Source organism: Spizellomyces punctatus, assembly GCF_000182565.1.
Source record: "Spizellomyces punctatus DAOM BR117 chromosome Unknown supercont1.21, whole genome shotgun sequence".
Classification (NCBI taxonomy): domain Eukaryota; kingdom Fungi; phylum Chytridiomycota; class Chytridiomycetes; order Spizellomycetales; family Spizellomycetaceae; genus Spizellomyces; species Spizellomyces punctatus.
The window spans coordinates 320,853-341,434 of NW_015971557.1; the positions used below are offsets into that span (position 1 = coordinate 320,853).

Genomic DNA, 20,582 nt, shown 5'->3' on the forward strand with positions numbered 1-20,582 from the left:
TCTGGGAATGACAAAAATCACATACTTCATTGTTGAGCGCACCTTCTTTCTTATACTGTTTTTCACACAGTAAACATTTCCGCATCGTATTGACAAGTTCCTGTCTCATCTTGGCTGCCCTTTCCACCTCTTCATCTGGGAAAAACCGCTTTATACAGCAGTTGCCAATGACAAGTACCTTTCCGGTATAGATGTTCTGGACAAAACAGTTCTCTTTGATGGGATGTGTACAAAGGCAGCGGTTTTCCTTGTCTAAGCGAAAACTCTCAACCTTCCATTCCCGAATGGCTTCCTCAAATAAATCGCTCAAAGATTCATTCGGTAGTTCCCTTGTGAATGTATTGAAATATGATGTCATGCGTGTTCAATATACTTACCACTGTTTATTGTCTATATCTTTAAATGGCCGTTTTGTCTGTTTTTGGTACCCTACTTATTGTTATAAAATCATGCCACAAGGTTCTCTTGTCGCCCATGACCAACTTTCTAACCGTTAGGTGACATAATGATAGGTCTTTGGCGAGTCTCCTTATCGACGGTGTGCGGATCGAGGTCTCATTACCGAATCGGTTCACCGTGGCAATGTAGTCAAATTTCGAATGCATTAGTGGTATGTTGTTTTACTATACTAAGAGGCATATCATTTAAGTAGTGTCTTTTTTTTCATCGCATTTGTCGAGTTTTTCTGGAACAAAAAAAAGCTACTTAAATACATACGTCCGTGTGTTATACAGATATATCACCAAATTCAAACCATGCCACAAACACTGCTTTTCCAAACTGCCAAGAAAATGAAGCATGCTAATCCTTCATTCAATCCTATCCCCGCATCTGTCGAGGACAAACGTCCTTTAGGCAAGTGGAGTGGTACTTCATACCTGTTCGAAAGAGATTTTCCTAAACGTGAACAATGGCAACCGGATTGCAATCTCGGTTTACTGGTATCTGATGACTATATTGTCGTGGATGTTGACGCAAAGCCACCCGCGCAACGATCCAAAAGTAAAATCTATAGTGAAGCCCTCGGAACAGTCGACTTTGCAGAACTGGTTGAGCAAAACGAACCTTTGCCCACTACACTCTCACTCACCACACCCAGTGGAGGAAAACACTTTTACTTTTCTTTGAGTGGTAAGGATGGCGAAAGTATCTTGAAAAATTGGACAGCATGCATGACGCGGGAAGACGGCTCTGTTATCGCAGTCGACATTCAGACAAAAGGCGGTTACGTAATGGTTCCACCCAGCAAGAAGGGATGTCAACGCTATGAATGGGACACAAAGGATGGTTTCAAGGTGCCGATGGCTCCTTTGCCAAACTGGATTCTTAAGAACATTCTTGATGCACATGGCAAACATCCTCAACATTTTGAGGCTCAGGAGTTTACAGAATCGCCGCACTTAAACAATGAAGTCAGCAATGAAGACATTGAAATGTTCAAAAAAAGCGAGTTCTGGAAAGACTGTTTCTCCATCTCTTCAAGACCAGATCACAACAATCTGTACATTATCACAGCAAGTGTGCCCTATGATTGCTCAATTTGCAACAGACGGCATGTTAACAATACCAATCATCCTTTCCTTGTCCGAAATGGGTCTACGCTTCGATTTGTCTGTAGACCAGGGAAAGGGTTCTCAAGATGCATCTCAAAAAACTATGAGCAGATGTATCGCGACTTTCATCCACTTACAAAAGAACTAGTCGAGGGAATGGATGTCACCAACCATGCTGTTTCTGAGACCCTTCATAAAGAACTCAAGGATCGAGTCTTTCCTACAGAAAAACATAACAAATGGCTCATGTATGATCAGAGTATCGGGATCTGGCGTGAAGAAGACAAGAATGTCATTATGCGTCCGATCCTTGATGACTATGTTCATTGTTTAAAGGAACTTGCTCTAATTTGTAATAAACTAAGCCAAGATGAAGAGGACGTATGGAGTGAACGCCAGGGGATCTGTAATTCTTTAGTCTATTCCATGTCTATGGTCAAGAAAAAGAATGATCACTTGGCCTCATTCTTTGAACTCATTAGGGATACACGAAAGGACGAACTGTTTAATCAAAAGAAACACTTGCTACACTGTGTAAATGGAGTCTACGATCTCAAAAAGGGAAAGTTTCGCAAGGCAAAGCCAAGTGACTATTCAAAAATGTCTACGAAGATCACCTACCTCGACTATGATGAACATCCTCAGGAGAAAAAAGCACTTGTTGAAAAGTTTTTAAATGACTTCACACTGGATAATGAAGAACGTAAAAAGTTCCTGTTGAAAGCACTGTCCTCGGCTCTAAGCGGCGATAATGAAGATCAGCAGTTTTATTTCTTTGATGGGAGTGGCAATAATGCTAAATCGACACTCATTAAATTAATGAAGAAGGTACTAGGAGATTACGGCGCTACGCTACCGACAGCACAAGTATCAAAACCTAACCTCAATGCTCAGGCTGCTTCTCCATCCTTGATGGCGTTGTTGTTCAAACGTGGTGGCTTTTTAACCGAACTGGAGGAAAAAACACTATACACTGAGTTTTTAAAGATGACGGCTGGAGGTGATTCGACAAGCGGTCGACAGTTGCACAACGAACAAAGAGAAATTGATCTGTGGGTCAAGATATTCATTGCTGTGAATGATCTACTGCAGATCCTCAATAAGACTAATGGCTTTTGGCAAAAGGTCGTAGTTATCCCATGTAATGCTCGTTTTGTTCACAATCCAGACCCTGAGAAGCCTGAAGAAAGACCACTCGTTGATGGGTTCACTAAGCAGATACTTGATTGCGCCGATACTTTTCTTGCACTCCTGGTCAAGACTTACATCACTGATTACAAAACCGCGGGCATGAAGAAAAATGTTCATCTGGATGATATATTGGAACGGGTTGAAAAATACAGAGTATCTCAGAACATCCCATTGCAGTTTATTAGCAATATGATCGAGCCTGCAGACGATACAAATGCTGTACTCATGAAGACATTAGATATGTCTTTCACCGAATTTTGCAAAGATAAGGCCTTTACAAAGACACCACAACTTGTTAGACAGGTGTATGAACTCATGGATTCAATGTTCCCACCATCAAACTCGAAACGACAGATATGGATCGAGAAGAAAAATCTCAGAGGCTGGAAAGGTGCTATGTTGAAAAAGGATGAAGAAAGTGAGGAAGAAAGTGAGGAAGAGAAAGAAGAGATAGCCATATCATATGAAGAGGTCGAAAAAGATTTCCTACGTTCTCGGTGGGCTGGGGCGTGAAACAAATTGGATTTCCTAGAACTAGGGCTTTTTCGGGAGATCGCCATTTTCGCTCGCTGCTCTGCAAAAACAGCTCTAGAATCCTAGCCCTTTTTTTGCCCGGTCTTCTCTACTTTTCAAAAAAAATTCATTTTTGAAATTAAAAATTGAAAATTGAAACCATTTGTGAGATTTGATGCCGGAAAATGGGCTAGAATGGCTAGGATTCTTGTCTTTCGGTATGTAGGGTATACTATACTACTAATAAATAAAAATATATATTCTTATATGTTAAATTATACTACATACATGTAGAGAGAGAGATTCCTAGCCTTTGAAAAACTAGAACAAGCTAGGACGAACTAGAGGATGTCAGGCTTGTCGACAGAAATAAACTACAGTGGTGATCATTCGCTTTCATCTCCACTATCTGCAAGGATGTTAAATCTCGGAAGTTGGTTCGCACGTTCTTCCAACCACTTTCTGTAACAGTCGCTGCACCTAGGATGACACCTGATCCAAGGAATCATTTTATGACATCCAAGACATTCACGTTGTCGGTGGTTCATATTTTCAAGGTTTTCTTCAAGTTAATATGGTTTTTTTAAGTACAACATTTTCTTGTTTACACCGTGCAAACGGTGTTAAAATGTTCTGTGCCTACAATATAATGGAACAATGATGCTTGTTTACACCGTGCAAACGGTGTTAAAATGTTCTGTGCCTACAATATAATGGAACAATGATGCTTGTTTACACCGTGCAAACGGTGTTAAAATGTTCTGTGCCTAAAAATATATTGGAACAATGAATTCTTGTTTACACCGTTGAAACGGTGTTCTGTTCTTGTAACTAAATATGAATGCCAAGTTTTTTTAATGGATGCCAAGCTTTTTGTTTGTAAATAAGTACATGTGGTCATCCACTTGTAAAAGATTACACATAAATACACTGAGACTTGTAACTTGCTACACCTGTCACTTACAAAGTACAACGCAGCCAGAAACACAACACAAACACAAAAACGCAAATAATGGAGCAAATACTGCATCCGGACAACCAGCGAATGATAGGAAACCTTGTACCTCACAATTTAGAAGATGACTATCAACCCGGCGAGAACAGCACCATGTTCTGTCCACCACAACAGTTCTGGCTCGTTCTAGGTGGAGATGATCCGTTCTGTTTATACTCTGCGTCGCATGGATCATTGCCAGTACCGGTAGCTCATGAACTCCACATCGGCATGTGGCATCACGGTAGGCTTCTATACTCACTTGACGTCAGTGACAGACAGGCGCTAGATCAAGCGTGGGTGTGGGATAATCCCCATGATGTTCGAATACGTCGCAATTATAACAGAACAAGTTCGAATATTTACAACATGACACTAGATTATGGACTGGGAATTCTGGGGAGCTTGAGTCTACTTCGGAATTCACCATCGGCGGCAATATATGAACAGATGAGTCCCAATCGGAGACTTGAGTTACAACAGTTTGTCATTGCTCGTCCGAACCTGCGATTCGACAGTACCATTTATGACCGAGCATATGAACAACACCTAAACTTTGATACAGCTCTTTACAGTACCTTTTATCATCAACATGTAGTACCTCGAACTCAACAACCGATTGACATTCCTGCGGCACTTACAGCTCAAGAACCTCAACAACCGAGTGACATTCCTGCGGCAACTCCAGCTCAACAACCGAGTGACATTCCTGCGGCAACTCCAGCTCAACAACCGAGTGACATTCCTGCGGCAACTCCAGCTCAACAACCGAGTGACATTCCTGCGGCAACTCCAGCTCACCAACTGAGTGACATTCCTGCGGCACTTCCAGCTCAAGAAGCTCAACAACCGAGTGACATTCCTGCGGCACTTCCAGCTCAAGAACCTCAACAACCTCAACAACCGAGTGACATTCCTTTGATAGCGCCAAGACCAGTTGTCCCTCCCCTAAACATTGTCCCTTCTGCGGTGGAGCCTAACCCATGCGGAATATGTTTTTCACCACTGTTGTTGCATGAAAACTGTACGACCATACCTTGCGGTCATACTTTCCACCATAGCTGCATATCCGAGCTCCTTCAAACTACACTTCCTCTGTTATGCCCTTTATGCCGTCATCGATTTACTAGTTCTGATCTCAGTAGTTCTACAAGAAGCAGTAGTTCTACAGGAAGCAGTAGTTCTACAGGAAGCAACAACAGACAACGTAGAAGACGAGCAAGAGGAAGAGAAGGAGAAGAACGTCCCTATGTCTATCATGGTCGTACAGTTCGTCAGGAAGGAGAATCGGAGGAAGCATATCAACGTCGTGTTTGTAACGACGAGGACGTCTTCGAGAGATCGCGAGTAAGCCCAAATCGGACGCGGGAAGCACGAATCGCGTGACCAACTCCACCGATTGGGTTACCGCGACCGAAAAAACCGGTTCGGAGAATGGCAATTGGCGCATTAGATTTCAGCGTGCCTCGTACAACCTGTGGAGGCCCGAGCCAGTGCGGAAAAGGAAGAGATCGGTACCGCCACCAATAAATCAGTTGCGGTGCAGCGACACCCATTAGTTCAGTTTAGTTTAACAGTTTATCCAAGAATCTTGTATAAAAAGGAGGTATTCAATAAAATAAGTCGGGGGCAGAAGCCGTAGCGACACAAAATCCCCATAACTCGCTTCTCAACTCCAATCTTAGGTTAACAGGAACCTAACAGAGCGCTTCAACGGCCTGATCACCCGTACCGAAGCCTCTAAATCCTGCTCGGTTCACAACTAACCGACTCTCCTTGCCTCTCGCCCCCAAGTCGCTACCGACGCCCAAAGAAAGGATTTGGAGACTACGATTCCTAGTACGGACACCCACACAACCTGCTAGGAGACCCAAGTTGTCTTTACTGTAGTCTACCAACAAAAAATCCACTACATGGTGGAGAAGCGCGACGAACCGCCTTCCCCTCTCAAATTCAGCTGAAAACCTTATTCGGTCGTACCGAAACTCTTGCGCAAACCGAGATCCGCTCAGGTAGCTACTCGGAAACCTTTTCTCTCGTTTCGGAGACAGAACTTCACGAAACCGAGAATGATGCCGGTCGAACGCTCACCAACGCGAGGCCGCTCACCTGTGATCCAGACTCGTAGTCAGGGTCCTGCGGAGGACGTCGAAGTCCCTCCCGCAACACGCCCAAGGCGTTCAGGGACCACTTCCGTCGAACCGGAAGCCCCTAACTTGGCCACGATGGCCTCTGAAGTGGCAGCGTTAAAAGAAGACATTGCCCGCTCGACTGCTGCAACGCAGTTGGCAACTCAAAACCTTACGGAACAGCTTCATAGGCTTTCCGAACGTCAGACAGCGGCGGATGAGCGCCTCGCACGAGCCTTAGAAGCCCTAGCGCATCGCCCGCTGCCTGGACAACCTCCCATAGCACGAGCTACAAGAGAACGGTCCGCAACCCCGTGGGAAACGGCGGACACACCAAGGGAGCGTACCGAACCAAGTTTTTCAGGTGCGGTGCCTCCAATCCAAGTGCCAGCGGCCCCGTGGGCCAGCGACACCAAGGTCGATTCCTTGAAAGCAAAGGACGTACCCGAGTTTACGGGCAGAAGAAACCAAGACGTTGAAGAATGGCTTAACAAAGTCCAACTTCTTCAAAACGTTAGCGCAACGTCGGATGCCAGGATGGTACAGCTCCTACCAGCCATGATAGCCAAGAAAACCCCTGCTGACGCTTGGTTTTACACTCTGGAAGCCCAGGAAACTCGCTCGTGGACCTGGAAAAGGTGGAAAGAGGAACTGCTTCGAGAGTTCCGAGATCCCCTAACCGAGTCCAAGCGCAAAACCGAATATGTGCGCTGCCATGCGAACCCCAAAGAATTTCGCAGCTTTCTCGCGTTCATCGACCACAAAACTCATCTCCGGCGCCTCGCTTATGGCGACCGGGCAAACATAGAATGTCCCGCTGACCAGCATTTCGACCTAATAGTCGAACAATTGCCCAGCGACATCCAAATCATGGTCAAATCCTGTAACGTCACGAACCTGACCAAATTAAAAGACTTCCTGCGCCTTTATTTCGGCTCTGATGACACCAGAAAACGAGACCCTTGCTACAGCGGTGCTGCAGAAGCTCAGAAGAAGTCACAAAAGACCGGAACCGACAAAGGCCCTAAGCAGACGGCTCTGCATAAAACCGGAAACCCCGAAAAGGGTCGCGATGGTCCTCAGAAGATGGTTCCGGACCCCAACAAGGAACCACCGGCACCCTGCAAATTCTGTCAGAAAAAGCATTGGAATGTTTTCTGCTGGCAGAACCCGAACCGAAAAGATCCTGAAGATGGAAAGAAAGGACCATATGGAGCACCCATGCCCTCAGGTTGGAAACCCAAACAGGAATCGAAGAAGGCGTACATAGTGGAGCTGGACTCGACGTCCGCTACCACCGAGACTCTTTTTTCGGCTTCGGAACTGGAAAGAACGGAAGCCGCTAATCAAGGATTCCACACCATCGGGTTCTTTCATTCACCCAAGCACTCGGAATCAACAATTTTGATGACCGCACCTCTTTCCAAGGTCACGGTGACCAAGGAAGAGGACCCCCGCACGCCCACGCAGGGCTGGGACCGAGTCTGGGACAACATAGCCATCATCTGGGGCACCCCGCAAGTGGCTCTGATGATGGGCAACAACCCCCGCGCGCTCAGCTTCTTCGCCAAAGAACCGAAGCGAGGCGCCGGGCACCTCGGGAACGACCCCTACGCAGTCGCGTGGAGTTCCCACCACCTCTACATCGCTGCCGCAGCCGAAGCTGACAAGGATCGAATCCTGCGAAAGGTCCGAGAAGATGGTACCCCTCGTTTGATTCTCCTTGCCTGGATAAAGCTCGACGAGCACGAGAAATTCTTGATGTGGAGCTCTGAAGATCCTGTTATCTTTGATGCGTACGCCAACCTGCAACTGGTGGCATTTCTCCTGACAGGCAATATCGTTCGCTCAGACTATTATTATCGTCGCGGAAACCCCAAATTTCGGCACGTTAAAGACCATCCACGTCTCCAAAGACACGAAGAGAGCGAACGGACGCGTATAGTCATGCTGGCTATCGAACAAGTTGCTCGCCAGAATAAAACAACAAAACCACAAAACGACAAAACTAGAGAACACTTTGAGAGTGTGATCAAGGCTACGGAAGCAACAATTAACGACATCGCGCCCCATTTCGAGATCGCGGTGCCTTCTATCAACGCCTTCTACTCAGTAGATTTAGGCGATGTACTCAAAAGCCAGACTAAGACCCAAACGCAGCCTTGCTGGACGCTAGCCGTCATCGCGCAGCTCTGGGCACCTGTGGTACTAGACACAGGGGCCTGCGAGTCTCTGATTTCCGACACGTACCAAGGCCTTCTGTTCTCCGAAACCGATTTGCAGGATGCGGAAACGATGGCTTTCAACGGCATTGGTGGACGTATCTCATCTACCAAGACAGTATGCCTCGAAACTTCCCTCAGAGGCCGCGGCGGAGAATACCTGACTTTCCGCGCCTACTTTCGGGTCATCGCGTACGGGAAACCTCTCATCATCCTAGCCAACGACGTTTTGGGACATTTGAAACTCCAAACCTTGGTTCAGGAACCCCCGTTACCCAGTTTCGCGGTGACGCTCAAGAATCCAGACATCCTTATCCCCTGCTCCATAACGGATGAGCTGGATACCGATCACATGCGCGGCACGCCATACAAAACCAAGCAGGGTGAATTCATGAAGGATGTGTCAATGCCACGGCTGACCAAAGCCAAAGCTCAGAAGTCTAGATTAACCATGTTAATCACGGGACAGACGCGCGTGGCAGCCCAAACTTTCCTCATCGAAAACCCTCTTGATGCCACCGCAGCTAGCACAACGGCCCCGTTAGGCCTCAAACTGTCCACCGCGACCCATAATTCGGTCGCGGACCCCGAAGAGAACATTTCCGAAGAAGAATGGCAGACACTTCGGAACAAATGGAACCTCAACTCTACAGAGAAGGCTCCAGGGGCCTTCGAAGCCCAATTAAAAGACGCGGAACGTTTCCACGTCGATCTCAAACGACCCAAACCCGTGGTCTGGGCCCTAATCAACATTCTACGACACTTCCATCAAGCCTTCAGCTATGAGGGTCATCTCATAGGGAACTACACCAAGATTCCTTATGCGCCTCGATTTATCTCGGCTCCGCCACCCCTTTCGAGGCCACGGTCGTACTCTCCGTTGGAGCGGACAGCCCTCGAGACGGAGCGAGACACCATGATGGGGCTTCAGAGGTGGAAACGAACCACCGAAGTAACCTTCGCCAGCGATCCTGTTATTATTCGCTACGCAGACAAACCCCCGCGGGTAGCCTTCGACTATCGCCGAGCCAACGACTGCATGGCCTGGGATCCATATCCCTTTCCCATCATGCTCGACATCCTGAACTGGATCGTTGCAGTCCCATTCCGATACATATCGGGAGGTGACGCAAACAAAGGATTCTACCAAATCGCCATCACCGATGCGTCGGTACGCAAATGGCTCGCGCTCAGACTCCATGACGGCATCTACGAACCACTCTTTATGCCCTTCGGACCCAAGACTGCCCCCTCGCACTTCTGTCGGGTGATGGACGACACCTTGGGTCCCTCCAAATGGCGAAATATCAACAACTTCGTCGACGATATCCATACACGAGCGGAGACAGCCGCGGAAGCCCTAGATGCCATCGCGGACTGGCTCGACCGCTTTTCCAGGGCCAAACTCACCCTAAGGCTCGACAAGTGTCAATGGCTCTTTCACCAGCTCACGGCCCTCGGTTTCGTTGCCTCCTCTCAGGGTCTCGCTACCGATCCAGACAAGGTCGCAACCATAGTCGATTGGCCACAACCCAAATTCATAGGTGACCTATGGTCATTCGTGGGTCTCCTAGGGTTCTACGCCCAATTCATTTCTCGCTACGCGGAACTCGTCCGACCCCTGCAAGACGCTATCCAAGAGGGCGTTCGCGAATACCGAGACCTTAAAAAGGGTCGCGCTGACCCGAAGAAAGGCGCTGAAAAGCTCAATTCACCATCCATGCTCGACACGGCGGTGGCCCCTACAATCACAGCCACCGGAGCCCGATTTGAGGTTTCGCAACATCCGAAATCTAGCTCCTCAGACCTACCGGCGGTCAATCTACGCCAATCATCGCTGGCGGACTTACCCATTGACCCCTTTTGTGTCGGACGCCTTGCTCGCAAGCGCCCCGACCAAGGTCTGCGCAGATTTATCGCGAAGCGTGAAGTTTCATGGACCGATTCCCGAAACTCTGCCTTCGCAGCCGCCAAGCAGGCTCTGACAACAGCTCCAGTGCTCGCGGCACCCAGAAAAGGGTTCCCCTACACCCTTCACAGTGACGCTTCCTACACAGCGTTTAATGTCACGCTCGAACAGTTACAGCCGGATGCTTCTAAACGCCCGCTGTGCTACCATTCCCGAGGCACCACCACCTCGGAAAAGAAGGCCCCCCCCGTCGAACTCGAGGCCGGATGCCTCATTTGGGGCCTCGGAAAACTCCGCCCATACCTCGAAGGCCTGCCTTTCACGGTCATTACTGATCACCGAGCTCTTTTGTGGCTCGCTAAATACAAAGGCGAGAACCGTAAGCTTCTCCGCTGGGCCCTCGATCTTAGTTACTGGTCCGAATGGATGACAATCGTTCACAAACCAGGACGTTTTCACATTGTCGCTGATACACTTTCACGGCTACTAGGAGCGGAAACCCTACTCTGCTCCACCGCGACCCAAATATGGGTGTCGAAACGCGGAAGACGACGGCTGCGCACCACACCAGCTGCTCTCGCACCTTCCTCGACACTGGCAGATGCCGTCTTTCGTCTGGCCTTACAGCCTGCACTCATTGCCGCCATCCGCGCTGGCCTCACCGGCCAGCTCCACCCCATAGCCCAACAGGCCCGCACGCTCCTATGGGAGACCAGCCCCGACACGTACACTACCGCCGACACGCGCTTTCTTCAGGACTGGCAACGTGCAGATAACCTGCTGTGGCACCGTTTTTCAGTCTCCGAAGACCTTTGGCGCCTTTACGTGCCCCCTGCTTGCACCCCTGAGGTGCGCAAGCTTTTTCACGAGGGGGGAGGACACTTCGGATTCGAAAGAACCTACGCTAGAGCTGCAGCGCAAGTCTGGTGGCCGAAAATGGCACAAGATTTCAGAAAACACTGCGCAGGATGTGAAACCTGTCAACGCTCAAAAAGGGTACCGCAACTGATTCCGGGGTTGCTGAAACCCATACCACCAGCTCCGGGACGCTGGACAGTCATCACGACTGACTTCGTAACCAAGCTCCCACTTACTTCCAGAGGGTACGACGCCTTTTGGTTAATAGCATGTAAATGCTCAAAGAGGATCCACGTATGGCCCCTCAAGAGCACTGCGACAGCTATTCAGGTCGCGGAACTCTTTATAGAGCGCTACGTCCCATTGCACGGCATCCCGGAGACCATTATCTCGGACCGCGACTCCAAATTTACGAGTCGATTTTGGCAGGAGGTCTGCAAAAACCTAAAGATTAATCAAGAGCTCACCACAGCCTACCACCCTCAAGGTGATGGACAATCAGAAAGAGACAACGCAACGGTCTTGCAGGTCCTTACCACAATGGTCAACACCCGATTAGACGACTGGGACACCTTTCTTCCGGTTGCGGAATTCATTATCAACGATACGGTACACGAGGCGACAAAAATGACGCGATTCAGAATGGACCTAGGCTATGAGCCCCACAATCCACTGGCGGACATCGTCGAAAGGCCGTCAGAAACCAGAAATGCAGATGCGGAGGAGCTCTGTAAACACCTCGGCGACCTAAACATCCTTATCCGAGATCTGATGATCGAAGCCCAGGATTCGCAGAAAAGATATTACGATTTATCGCGACGACATTTGGAGTTCCGGAGAGGAGATAAGGTGCTTCTGAGCACGAAAAACCTAGCAGGGTATGAGTCCAAGATCGCTCCGAAATGGCTGGGACCAGTCACGGTGACCGACTGTAACCCTCTCCGCGACAACTACGAGTTAAAACTGCCAGACAAGATGAGACGACTTCATCCATGGTTTCACATATCGAAATTACGTCCGTACCAGAAGCCTGTCGACGCCGAAACTGAGGAAAAGGTCGCGGAAGCACAAGCGGAGGATTCCGACGCTTCAGATGGCGAGTTTGAAGTGGAAGCGATAGTAGACCATCGAACCAGGCGCGGAAAACGTCAATTTCGAATACGTTGGTCCGGATACCCACCCCATGAGGATACCTGGGAACCAGAGGAAGCCCTAACAGAGGCTTCCGAAGCCTTAGAAGAGTACTGGAGATCCAGAGCTCCCACTAGCGCGCTAGTAGAGGACTCTTTGGTAGTCAGCCTTGCAGGCGACGCCCCGGAAGATACGGCTTATGCTTCCGACCACCAATGCTTCGCGGTTTATCCGGACGATAGCTCACGTGATAATCACGCCCTCTCACCAGAAAGAAAACCAGTTTCGCGTGGCTTACCTCACCAGTCGAGAACGCCACACCAAGCCTCCCGATCACGCTTACGCGCGTCCGAGCTGTCAAAATCAGCCGGCGACGACCTTAAAAGGACGCCCCTGCACGCTCCCCCTCTTTTTTCTTCTTCAACCGCCCACGACCTACTTCCCTTACACACTCACTCTGCTTCGCAAACCCCTTCTATCGACACCGAAACTAAAACTTCCATTTCTAACACAATGAACACCGATCTCAGAGGACAAGCAGGAGTGAGCGTACCCTCCACGTACATGTCCGGCTACCCTTGGGAGGAAGACTCGGGCGACTTCGAGGCCGAGGGCGTGCTGGATCGCCTTGGGGTTGCGATCGCTACCTGGGTTCACTCCTGGGTTCATCAGCTTCGGACCAACCCCAACGCGCCGCTGCAGACTCCAGGGCATGAGTTTTGGCTGGGAGTCGACGCTCCGAAACCTTACGCGGTGGGCCAGCCCCTCACAAACCACATCGCGGACCCCTACAGCAAGGCCACCGATGGTGGTGAAGCAGCGGTCGGAATAGTTGCTGACGCGAAAAAACCCGGAAAAAGAGGGCGCCCAGCTCCGTGCGCCGCTTGGCTCGACCGCGGGGTTCCCCAACACGAGGCGGGAAGCCGAAAAACGGCTCCGTTCACCGATTGGCCGAACGACGACGCCCACGAGTTTGCGTCCGCCGTCATTGAAGCAGCTAGGACGGTGCTCCTAAGGACGGCGAACGCAGCGGAAGCCTCTGCAAGGCTCACCAGACCCCGACATCACGAGCACGCGGAGTACCATTTCCGCGCGACAAACCTGAAAAGGGCCGCGGAGACCTTTACGGCCCTCTACGTAACCAGAACTGGCCCCGACGTGACCCCGGGTACCATCGTTCGTACCGCAACAGATCAAATCTGGTTTTGTTGCAACGTCGGTGGCCGTGCCAGTATCATCTGGGTCGTGAACCAAGATGCAGATGAAGCGGACCCCACAGATCCGGTACCGACCTGGTAATTGACGTCCCAACACCCCCGCTCGGAGCGCCGGTGCGTTGGCTCTTCAAAGGGGGGATGTAACGACGAGGACGTCTTCGAGAGATCGCGAGTAAGCCCAAATCGGACGCGGGAAGCACGAATCGCGTGACCAACTCCACCGATTGGGTTACCGCGACCGAAAAAACCGGTTCGGAGAATGGCAATTGGCGCATTAGATTTCAGCGTGCCTCGTACAACCTGTGGAGGCCCGAGCCAGTGCGGAAAAGGAAGAGATCGGTACCGCCACCAATAAATCAGTTGCGGTGCAGCGACACCCATTAGTTTAGTTTAGTTTAACAGTTTATCCAAGAATCTTGTATAAAAAGGATGTATTCAATAAAATAAGTCGGGGGCAGAAGCCGTAGCGACAAAAAATCCCCATAACTCGCTTCTCAACTCCAATCTTAGGTTAACAGGAACCTAACAGAGCGCTTCAACGGCCTGATCACCCGTACCGAAGCCTCTAAATCCTGCTCGGTTCACAACTAACCGACTCTCCTTGCCTCTCGCCCTCAAGTCGCTACCGACGCCCAAAGAAAGGATTTGGAGACTACGATTCCTAGTACGGACACCCACACAACCTGCTAGGAGACCCAAGTTGTCTTTACTGTAGTCTACCAACAAAAAATCCGTTACAAATGCCACCAGTTGCAGGTTGGCGTAATTCATGTGGTGTTGAACAATTACAGCTATTTCATCCATTGCTACCAGATCAGAGTCCACCCAGAAGACATCCCCAAGACAGCCGTCTTCTCGGACTTTTCGCAGGAGTGCCATTTCCATCACGTGTGGGCAGGGTGGGAGTAGAATTCCTTGCGATGATCCCAATCAGCGCGCCGAACAAGGAGATAGCACATGAAGTCCATGAGGTTCATTGTCTTGTGACTAGGGATACGTGATTCTATGAGGTCCATTCCCGCTTCCTTCTTCATCTGCTGCCGTTCTTTTGCAAATCGACGGCTTCCAGTCTCCACGGCTCGCTGGTTGGCGGTGTAGTGAAATGTCATACCACTGTTGTCTTGGCAGTAGAGAATATCACGCTTGTTTGGGTCGATAACGACAACATTCTCTGCTGCTCGACAAGCAGGTAAGTTTTTCTCCATGTATTGCACTTTAACTTCGTCCTCTAAACTCTTTGCTGACTTTCTCGCTCCATGCTTTCCATACTTGTCTGCTCCTGGGTGCTTTAGGTATACAGACACCGAGGTCCCATCCGTCGTGATCGAGCCTTCAAACTGCATACCGCGGCAAGACCGAAAAGCTTTGGTACGTAGATTACAGATGCGCAACCATAAATCGACCTTTTCGACAGTTTCCGCTTCTCTTCGCGCGATGCAAAGGATATGCTGGTAGAGAATGATGGTGTCGATCCGCACATGGCTTTGGATGAGAGACTGACGAAGAGGGATTGCACTGAACCGTCGAAATCCATGTTGTTCATACAGCCCAGAGAGTTTGCAGTATGCAGGAAAGAAGGCAAGAGGGTCTACAGCAACCGAATATGCGAGCGGCTGGTCGTCAGAAAGGGGAATGAAGGACCACATCTCTTCTAGAAGTCACTCTCTTCAGCGGTCAAGTCATCCAGCGACTCGGGCACGATATCAAAAAGAAAAACTGACTTTAAATAGCGTAGCCGAGTAAAGAAAGCTTTTCGCGCATCGCTTTTCGGTGGCAGTTGCCCTTTCCGTCCCTTCACGTCAAGCCGCAGATTAATGTACCGAAGGAGCATCTGCATGAAATGCTCTTGAACGTTGACTGTCAGGTTTGTCATCATACTCGCTGTCAGGTAATTGACTGATTGCTGCTTGCCTCGTAGATTTGGGTGAACGAAGCCAACGACTTGGCAGTACCATTGAACATATGGCAGCAAACAATCCCGCCATGCCTTCTTTGCTTCCTTTCTTGGATGCCAAGCCTCCCCCTTGTTGAGAAGATAGAGAATCACTTTGATGGTCTCCTCGTTCACGGTGAAGGTTGGTGCAGATAGGATGTAGAATTTGAGAGCATGGGAAGCGTGGTCGGCGAGTTGATGGATGATGGTGATGTAATCTAGAAGCCGTTGGCAATAGTTTGGCAGGAAAGCTTTTGCAAAGGAAGTCTTGTTGCAGGTATGTAAGGTGGGTTTGTCGAGTTTTTCAAGCTTTTGCTTCTTTTTTGGTGGCATTGATGATATCTGTGGGAAAAGATGAAAGCCTGGGAAAATGGGCGACGACAACTTATATAGGATTTTTTGGATCAAACCATAGTTCATGAGTCTAAATCGAGTAAAATTATGATTAAATTGGTTGGAATCTATGTACTAGTGCCAATACCAATCGGCTCCGCACTATGTATCGATAAGTTACGTATATGTCATGTTGATATTTCTATTACTCATGAGCGATATCAGGAAAGCATTCGCTTCCTGCTGATCCATCTCTCCACCGCTCAAATACTTTAGTGCAGTCAAACCGGGGCTTTCCTTGTCTTTCATTGACCTCGTTGTGCACCTCACAGAACCACTGGCTGAGTGCTCTGTTAGACGACACGTCCGGAGGCCGTCGCAGGACCTCTCCTTTGAGATGCTCAGCGCAATAACCACAAGGGTAGAATCGGCCCAGTGCGGATATGAGATTGCGCATCGAGTATTGTTCAGCGACCGAAGGATTTTCTGGGTAATAGGCCGCCATTGTATGTAGAAAAGTCCACGTCGATGAACCGAGAGTTCCAGAATCTGGTGGGCAGGGAAATGGAGCATATGCATCAGAATTTTTAGGCTGAGTAGGAACTGAAGCAGTCGTAACTGCATCAGCAGTAGTCGTCGCAGGTGCTTTTGACTTGCGATATTCCTTCGCCTGTTTCCGTCTCAGTGTGCGAAAATCCGAACAGACGCCACAAGATTTTTGCGTCTTCGAGTGCGTACTTGAGTGCGGATCCCCTGGACTCGGGGAGTGCTCGGTTGAAGGCATTCTGAACAGCCAGATGCGACAACAAGCGCGAGTCTCGGAGGAGACATGCTCGGCTTTCCACGTGAGAGAGATAGCGTGGCTGTGGAGGCTGAAGTGGCGTACTCCACAGTACGGTGAGTGAGCTGTAGTATGCGCGACATGGTCTCGGTGTGTTGAACCAATGTGTTTGTTTAAAAGCGTAAACTATGCAATGCCTCAAGTCAAGACACCCGACAGGGCGATTACTGGTCAATACGTAATAGTCTTATAACATCGATGCTTAGCAGCGTTCTCACGTCTAATGCAGAAAGGATTCGAACGTTCTTTGAACATGAAAAAGTGGGAATGATAGTTCCGAATAAAGAATTTCGGCATTAGCTCTGAGACAACTAAAACCGCACAATACCCGAAATCTAAGACATTGGCACCGAAAGCGACAATGGTATCTGAGTGGCACTTCAACACGACAGCTCAAATATCCTGCATCATACAATGTTCCGTTCCGGGTCCGCTTTGCTCTGTCGATTGGGAACCAACGTTCGGTAGAATATCATAGCGTAAACTAGGGTTGCCCGCGTGGATGTCCACAAATCACGCACCACGGTCGATTGACGAAGCCCGTGGTTTTAGTTGAGGTCTCGTGTTGAAGGCCTTTACATAGAAGAGATGGAGAACTTCTGAATCTGCGGTTGTTCAACTTCAACCTAGACGTGTTCGGCTCGCTGGCAACTTAATTCATGGACGTGGATATGAGAGACATAATGGACAAATGTAGAAACTCTGGTTTAAAGATGAGCACGCATTTCCGATTTGTATACCATGCGACTGGATATGGCAGACTGGAAAAGCCCGCTGGCACCGCCGGGCACAAGCTATTGATGACAGAGGGTGTCGCGCTCGATTCATTCAAAGGACGAGATGTGTTATTCGATCAAAGAAAGAGTTGGCCCAGCGGGCAGATTTCCAGGCTATGCGACAGCAGTAGCGGAGGAAAGACATACAGCTGTATAATCAGATGGGGGAGTAGGTACATCAGGGCGACGTTGGTACAGAAAGTGCAGGGCCCTGTGTTTGTCATACTAGAAAAGTGACATGAGTTGAATTGATGCATTTGTCTAGGGACAGTGACGATCGAACGATTGAGTCATAAATCCTAAGCACTGTCGCTAAGCCACTGCTGAGGCTGTAGGGAGGTCTGCTCACGACGCTTCCCCAGAACCTCAAATACTATCATAAGCTTGCTGCCAGTTCCCAAAACTGGCGTCAGATACTTTTAAATTGCCTTCTCGACGATCCTGGTACCGTTTTTACCCTAGTGCGCAGCTTGTTGCGCTCCTGGCCTACTGTAGTGTAAGAAAAAGGCATTAGCCTCTGGACTGACGCCTCCCCATCTTGCAGCCCATGTCTTACAGTCCGAGCTATTACAACGCCGGAGGGCCGGGGTCGGACTATGCAAATTCCCCATACGGCACCGGAACCAACACCCCAACTCGATCATATCCGCATGGAGCACCAGTTGTCTCTCGCCCCACATGGCAAACAGAGAAGGTAGAAGAAGAGCTGGCGCTGCATATTAAGAAGGCTCTTTCTCCAGAGGAAACCGCTCCCAAGCAAAAGCATGTTCGCGCCTGCATCGTGTACACGTGGGATATTAAAGGATCGGGTAGTTTTTGGATGGCGATTGAAACCTTCCCGGTGCTGGGGGACGAACTTGTGACTTTCAAAGCTTTGATTACTGCTCACAAGGTTATTCGGCAAGGGCATCCCAACGTACTGAAGGATGCAATAGGCCAAACTGGATGGTTCGACACCCTTACCCGTAGCGTACCTCCTCATAGTACCCGAGGATACGGCGTTCTTATTAGAGCTTACGTCCAATTCCTTTTGGCAAAGCTTGACTACCACCGTCTACATCCAGAATTCAGTGGAACCTTTGATTACGAGGAATATGTAACTTTGAAAGGAGTTGAGGACCCCAACGAAGGTTTTGAAACTATCAATGATCTCCTAGGTCTATTGGATAAGCTTGATTCTCTTCAAAAGTTGATCTTTGTGAACTTCAGACCTAGTTCCAATAATGAGGCGAGGATAGCAGCACTCGTTCCGCTGGTTGAGGAGAGTCATGGGATTTACCAATTCCTAATCAACATGTTGATGGCAATGCACAAGATCATTGGATCTGTGGAAGTACTTGCTCCCCTCCGGGAGAAATTCAATGCTGGTCACTACGCACTTTTTCGCTTTTACTATGAATGCTCGACACTTAAATACCTGACGTCGCTCATCACGGTGCCGAGATTATCACAAGATCCCCCAGACTTCCTTGCCCAGGGGCCCCCTACATTACCACCCCGAGGAGAGTCTCCCAACAAGCAAGCGGAGATTGATCTTTTCAACGAACAGCAGGCCGCATTCGAAAAGCAACTGATTGAAGACCAACAGCGTGAAGAGCAGCGGCTGCAAGCGGAAAGAGAATTGGAACTTGCGCGACAACGACAGCAGCAGCAGCAGCTTGAGGCGCAAAGGCAACTCGAACTGCAACGGCAACAGCTTGAAGGACAGCGACAGCAGGAGGAATTTCGACGACAGCAGGAGGCCGAGCGGAGACGGTTAGAGGAGGAGCGCCTGCGTATGCAACAGCAAGCAAACGCGGCAAATGCGCAACTGGAGGGCCAGCTCTTACAACAGAGGCTAATGAACGCGCAGAATGAGCTGGAGCAATACCGGAATCAGTCATACCGTGACCGTGACACACTAAATCAGTATGAGCAGGTATGTAGTGGTAAGATTGCCGAGTGATCTTTCCAGACTTCAATTAGAACACACTTTCAGAGAATACGGGGCTTGGAACAACAATTGTCCCAGTTGTCCCTGGGCAACCGCGATATGGATGCTGCAAAGGATGACCTTCTGCGTAGATTACAGGGTGAGCCGATGAGAGCTAACCAGTGCTAAATACAAAGGAACTCATAAGTCTTCATCCAGAGGAACTTGCACAATGGAAGCAAAAGTACGAAGCGCTGGCTAAGCTGTATGCTCAGCTGCGAAAAGAACATCTGGACCTTTTAAACAAGTTTAAAGACGTTCGGGATTCTGCGAATCGACAATCGGAGCAAGCCCGAAAAGAGGTTGAGAAAGCGAAATCAGACATGAAAGTGCGTTGGATAGATTCTACATGACGCAGTAATCACAAACGTTACTAACTCGTCCGTCATTCTTCTTGCTAGGAAAAAAGTAATGAGGTCACAGAACTTCTCATTGAGCGCGATCGTTTGAAAGGGGAGGTGGATCGGGTGCGGGCACAGTACGAAGAAGAGATGAGTCGATTACGCCGCGACCTGCAAGATGCCAAGGCTTCCCTGAATGACCTCTCTGCGTCCAAAGGGGCGGAGTTGCAAAACATTATTAGTCGCTTTGAAGCTGAGCGACTTGAGATGGAGAATCTGAACAAGGTATTTCCGTTGGTTCCCGCTCAGGCTGTATCCACGTGTGACGCTTTTAGCTTTCATAGGCGAAGCAGCAACAAATCGACGAAATGAGGCGAAGATTGGACGATGCAGCAGCGGATATACATCGGTCAAAGGCGGTGCGTGAGAATTTTCTCCTCTCCACTTCGCCCTTACAAGCAATGATAGATTATAAATGGGTTTTAGGCGCAAGAGGAGGACGCAGCTGTCCTGCAGGCCGGTCTTGATCAGACGCTACTTGCCCTTGCCGCACAGCAGAAGGTACGAGGACTAAAACGTCGACCATGCAGTACCAACGCATTTGTAACCTAGTTGAGTGTAGGCTGCCCAAGACGCTCAAAGAGAGCCCGATGCTGCGAATCTGCAACT

At 49.2% G+C, this 20,582-nt stretch overlaps 5 protein-coding genes across 5 annotated transcripts; 3 read left to right on the forward strand and 2 right to left on the reverse strand.

The window, feature by feature from the left end:
* Nucleotides 1-755: 755 nt before the first annotated feature.
* On the forward strand, nucleotides 756-3,257 carry SPPG_08447 (uncharacterized protein; the record flags this gene model as incomplete). Its single annotated transcript, XM_016756602.1, has 1 exon — nucleotides 756-3,257. One exon carries the CDS (start codon nucleotides 756-758, stop codon nucleotides 3,255-3,257), a length of 2,502 nt encoding a protein of 833 aa, XP_016604335.1.
* Nucleotides 3,258-4,269: 1,012 nt separating this feature from the next.
* SPPG_08448 (uncharacterized protein) lies at nucleotides 4,270-5,602 on the forward strand (the record flags this gene model as incomplete). The annotated part of the gene is made up of 2 exons (XM_016756603.1): nucleotides 4,270-5,245; nucleotides 5,313-5,602. 2 exons carry the CDS (start codon nucleotides 4,270-4,272, stop codon nucleotides 5,600-5,602), a joined length of 1,266 nt encoding a protein of 421 aa, XP_016604336.1.
* Nucleotides 5,603-14,601: 8,999 nt separating this feature from the next.
* Nucleotides 14,602-15,983, reverse strand: SPPG_09538 (uncharacterized protein; the record flags this gene model as incomplete). Its single annotated transcript, XM_016757712.1, has 2 exons — nucleotides 14,602-15,305; nucleotides 15,380-15,983. The coding sequence occupies 2 exons, from the start codon at nucleotides 15,981-15,983 to the stop codon at nucleotides 14,602-14,604; spliced, it is 1,308 nt and encodes a 435-aa protein (XP_016604337.1).
* A 205-nt stretch (nucleotides 15,984-16,188) lies between these two features.
* SPPG_08450 (uncharacterized protein) lies at nucleotides 16,189-16,767 on the reverse strand (the record flags this gene model as incomplete). The annotated part of the gene is made up of 1 exon (XM_016756604.1): nucleotides 16,189-16,767. One exon carries the CDS (start codon nucleotides 16,765-16,767, stop codon nucleotides 16,189-16,191), a length of 579 nt encoding a protein of 192 aa, XP_016604338.1.
* A 147-nt stretch (nucleotides 16,768-16,914) lies between these two features.
* SPPG_08451 (uncharacterized protein) lies at nucleotides 16,915-20,525 on the forward strand (the record flags this gene model as incomplete). Its single annotated transcript, XM_016756605.1, has 7 exons — nucleotides 16,915-16,994; nucleotides 17,054-19,518; nucleotides 19,579-19,672; nucleotides 19,732-19,901; nucleotides 19,974-20,198; nucleotides 20,258-20,332; nucleotides 20,400-20,525. The coding sequence occupies exons 2-7, from the start codon at nucleotides 18,148-18,150 to the stop codon at nucleotides 20,523-20,525; spliced, it is 2,061 nt and encodes a 686-aa protein (XP_016604339.1). The 5' UTR covers nucleotides 16,915-16,994; nucleotides 17,054-18,147.
* Between the last annotated feature and the right edge of the window lie 57 nt (nucleotides 20,526-20,582).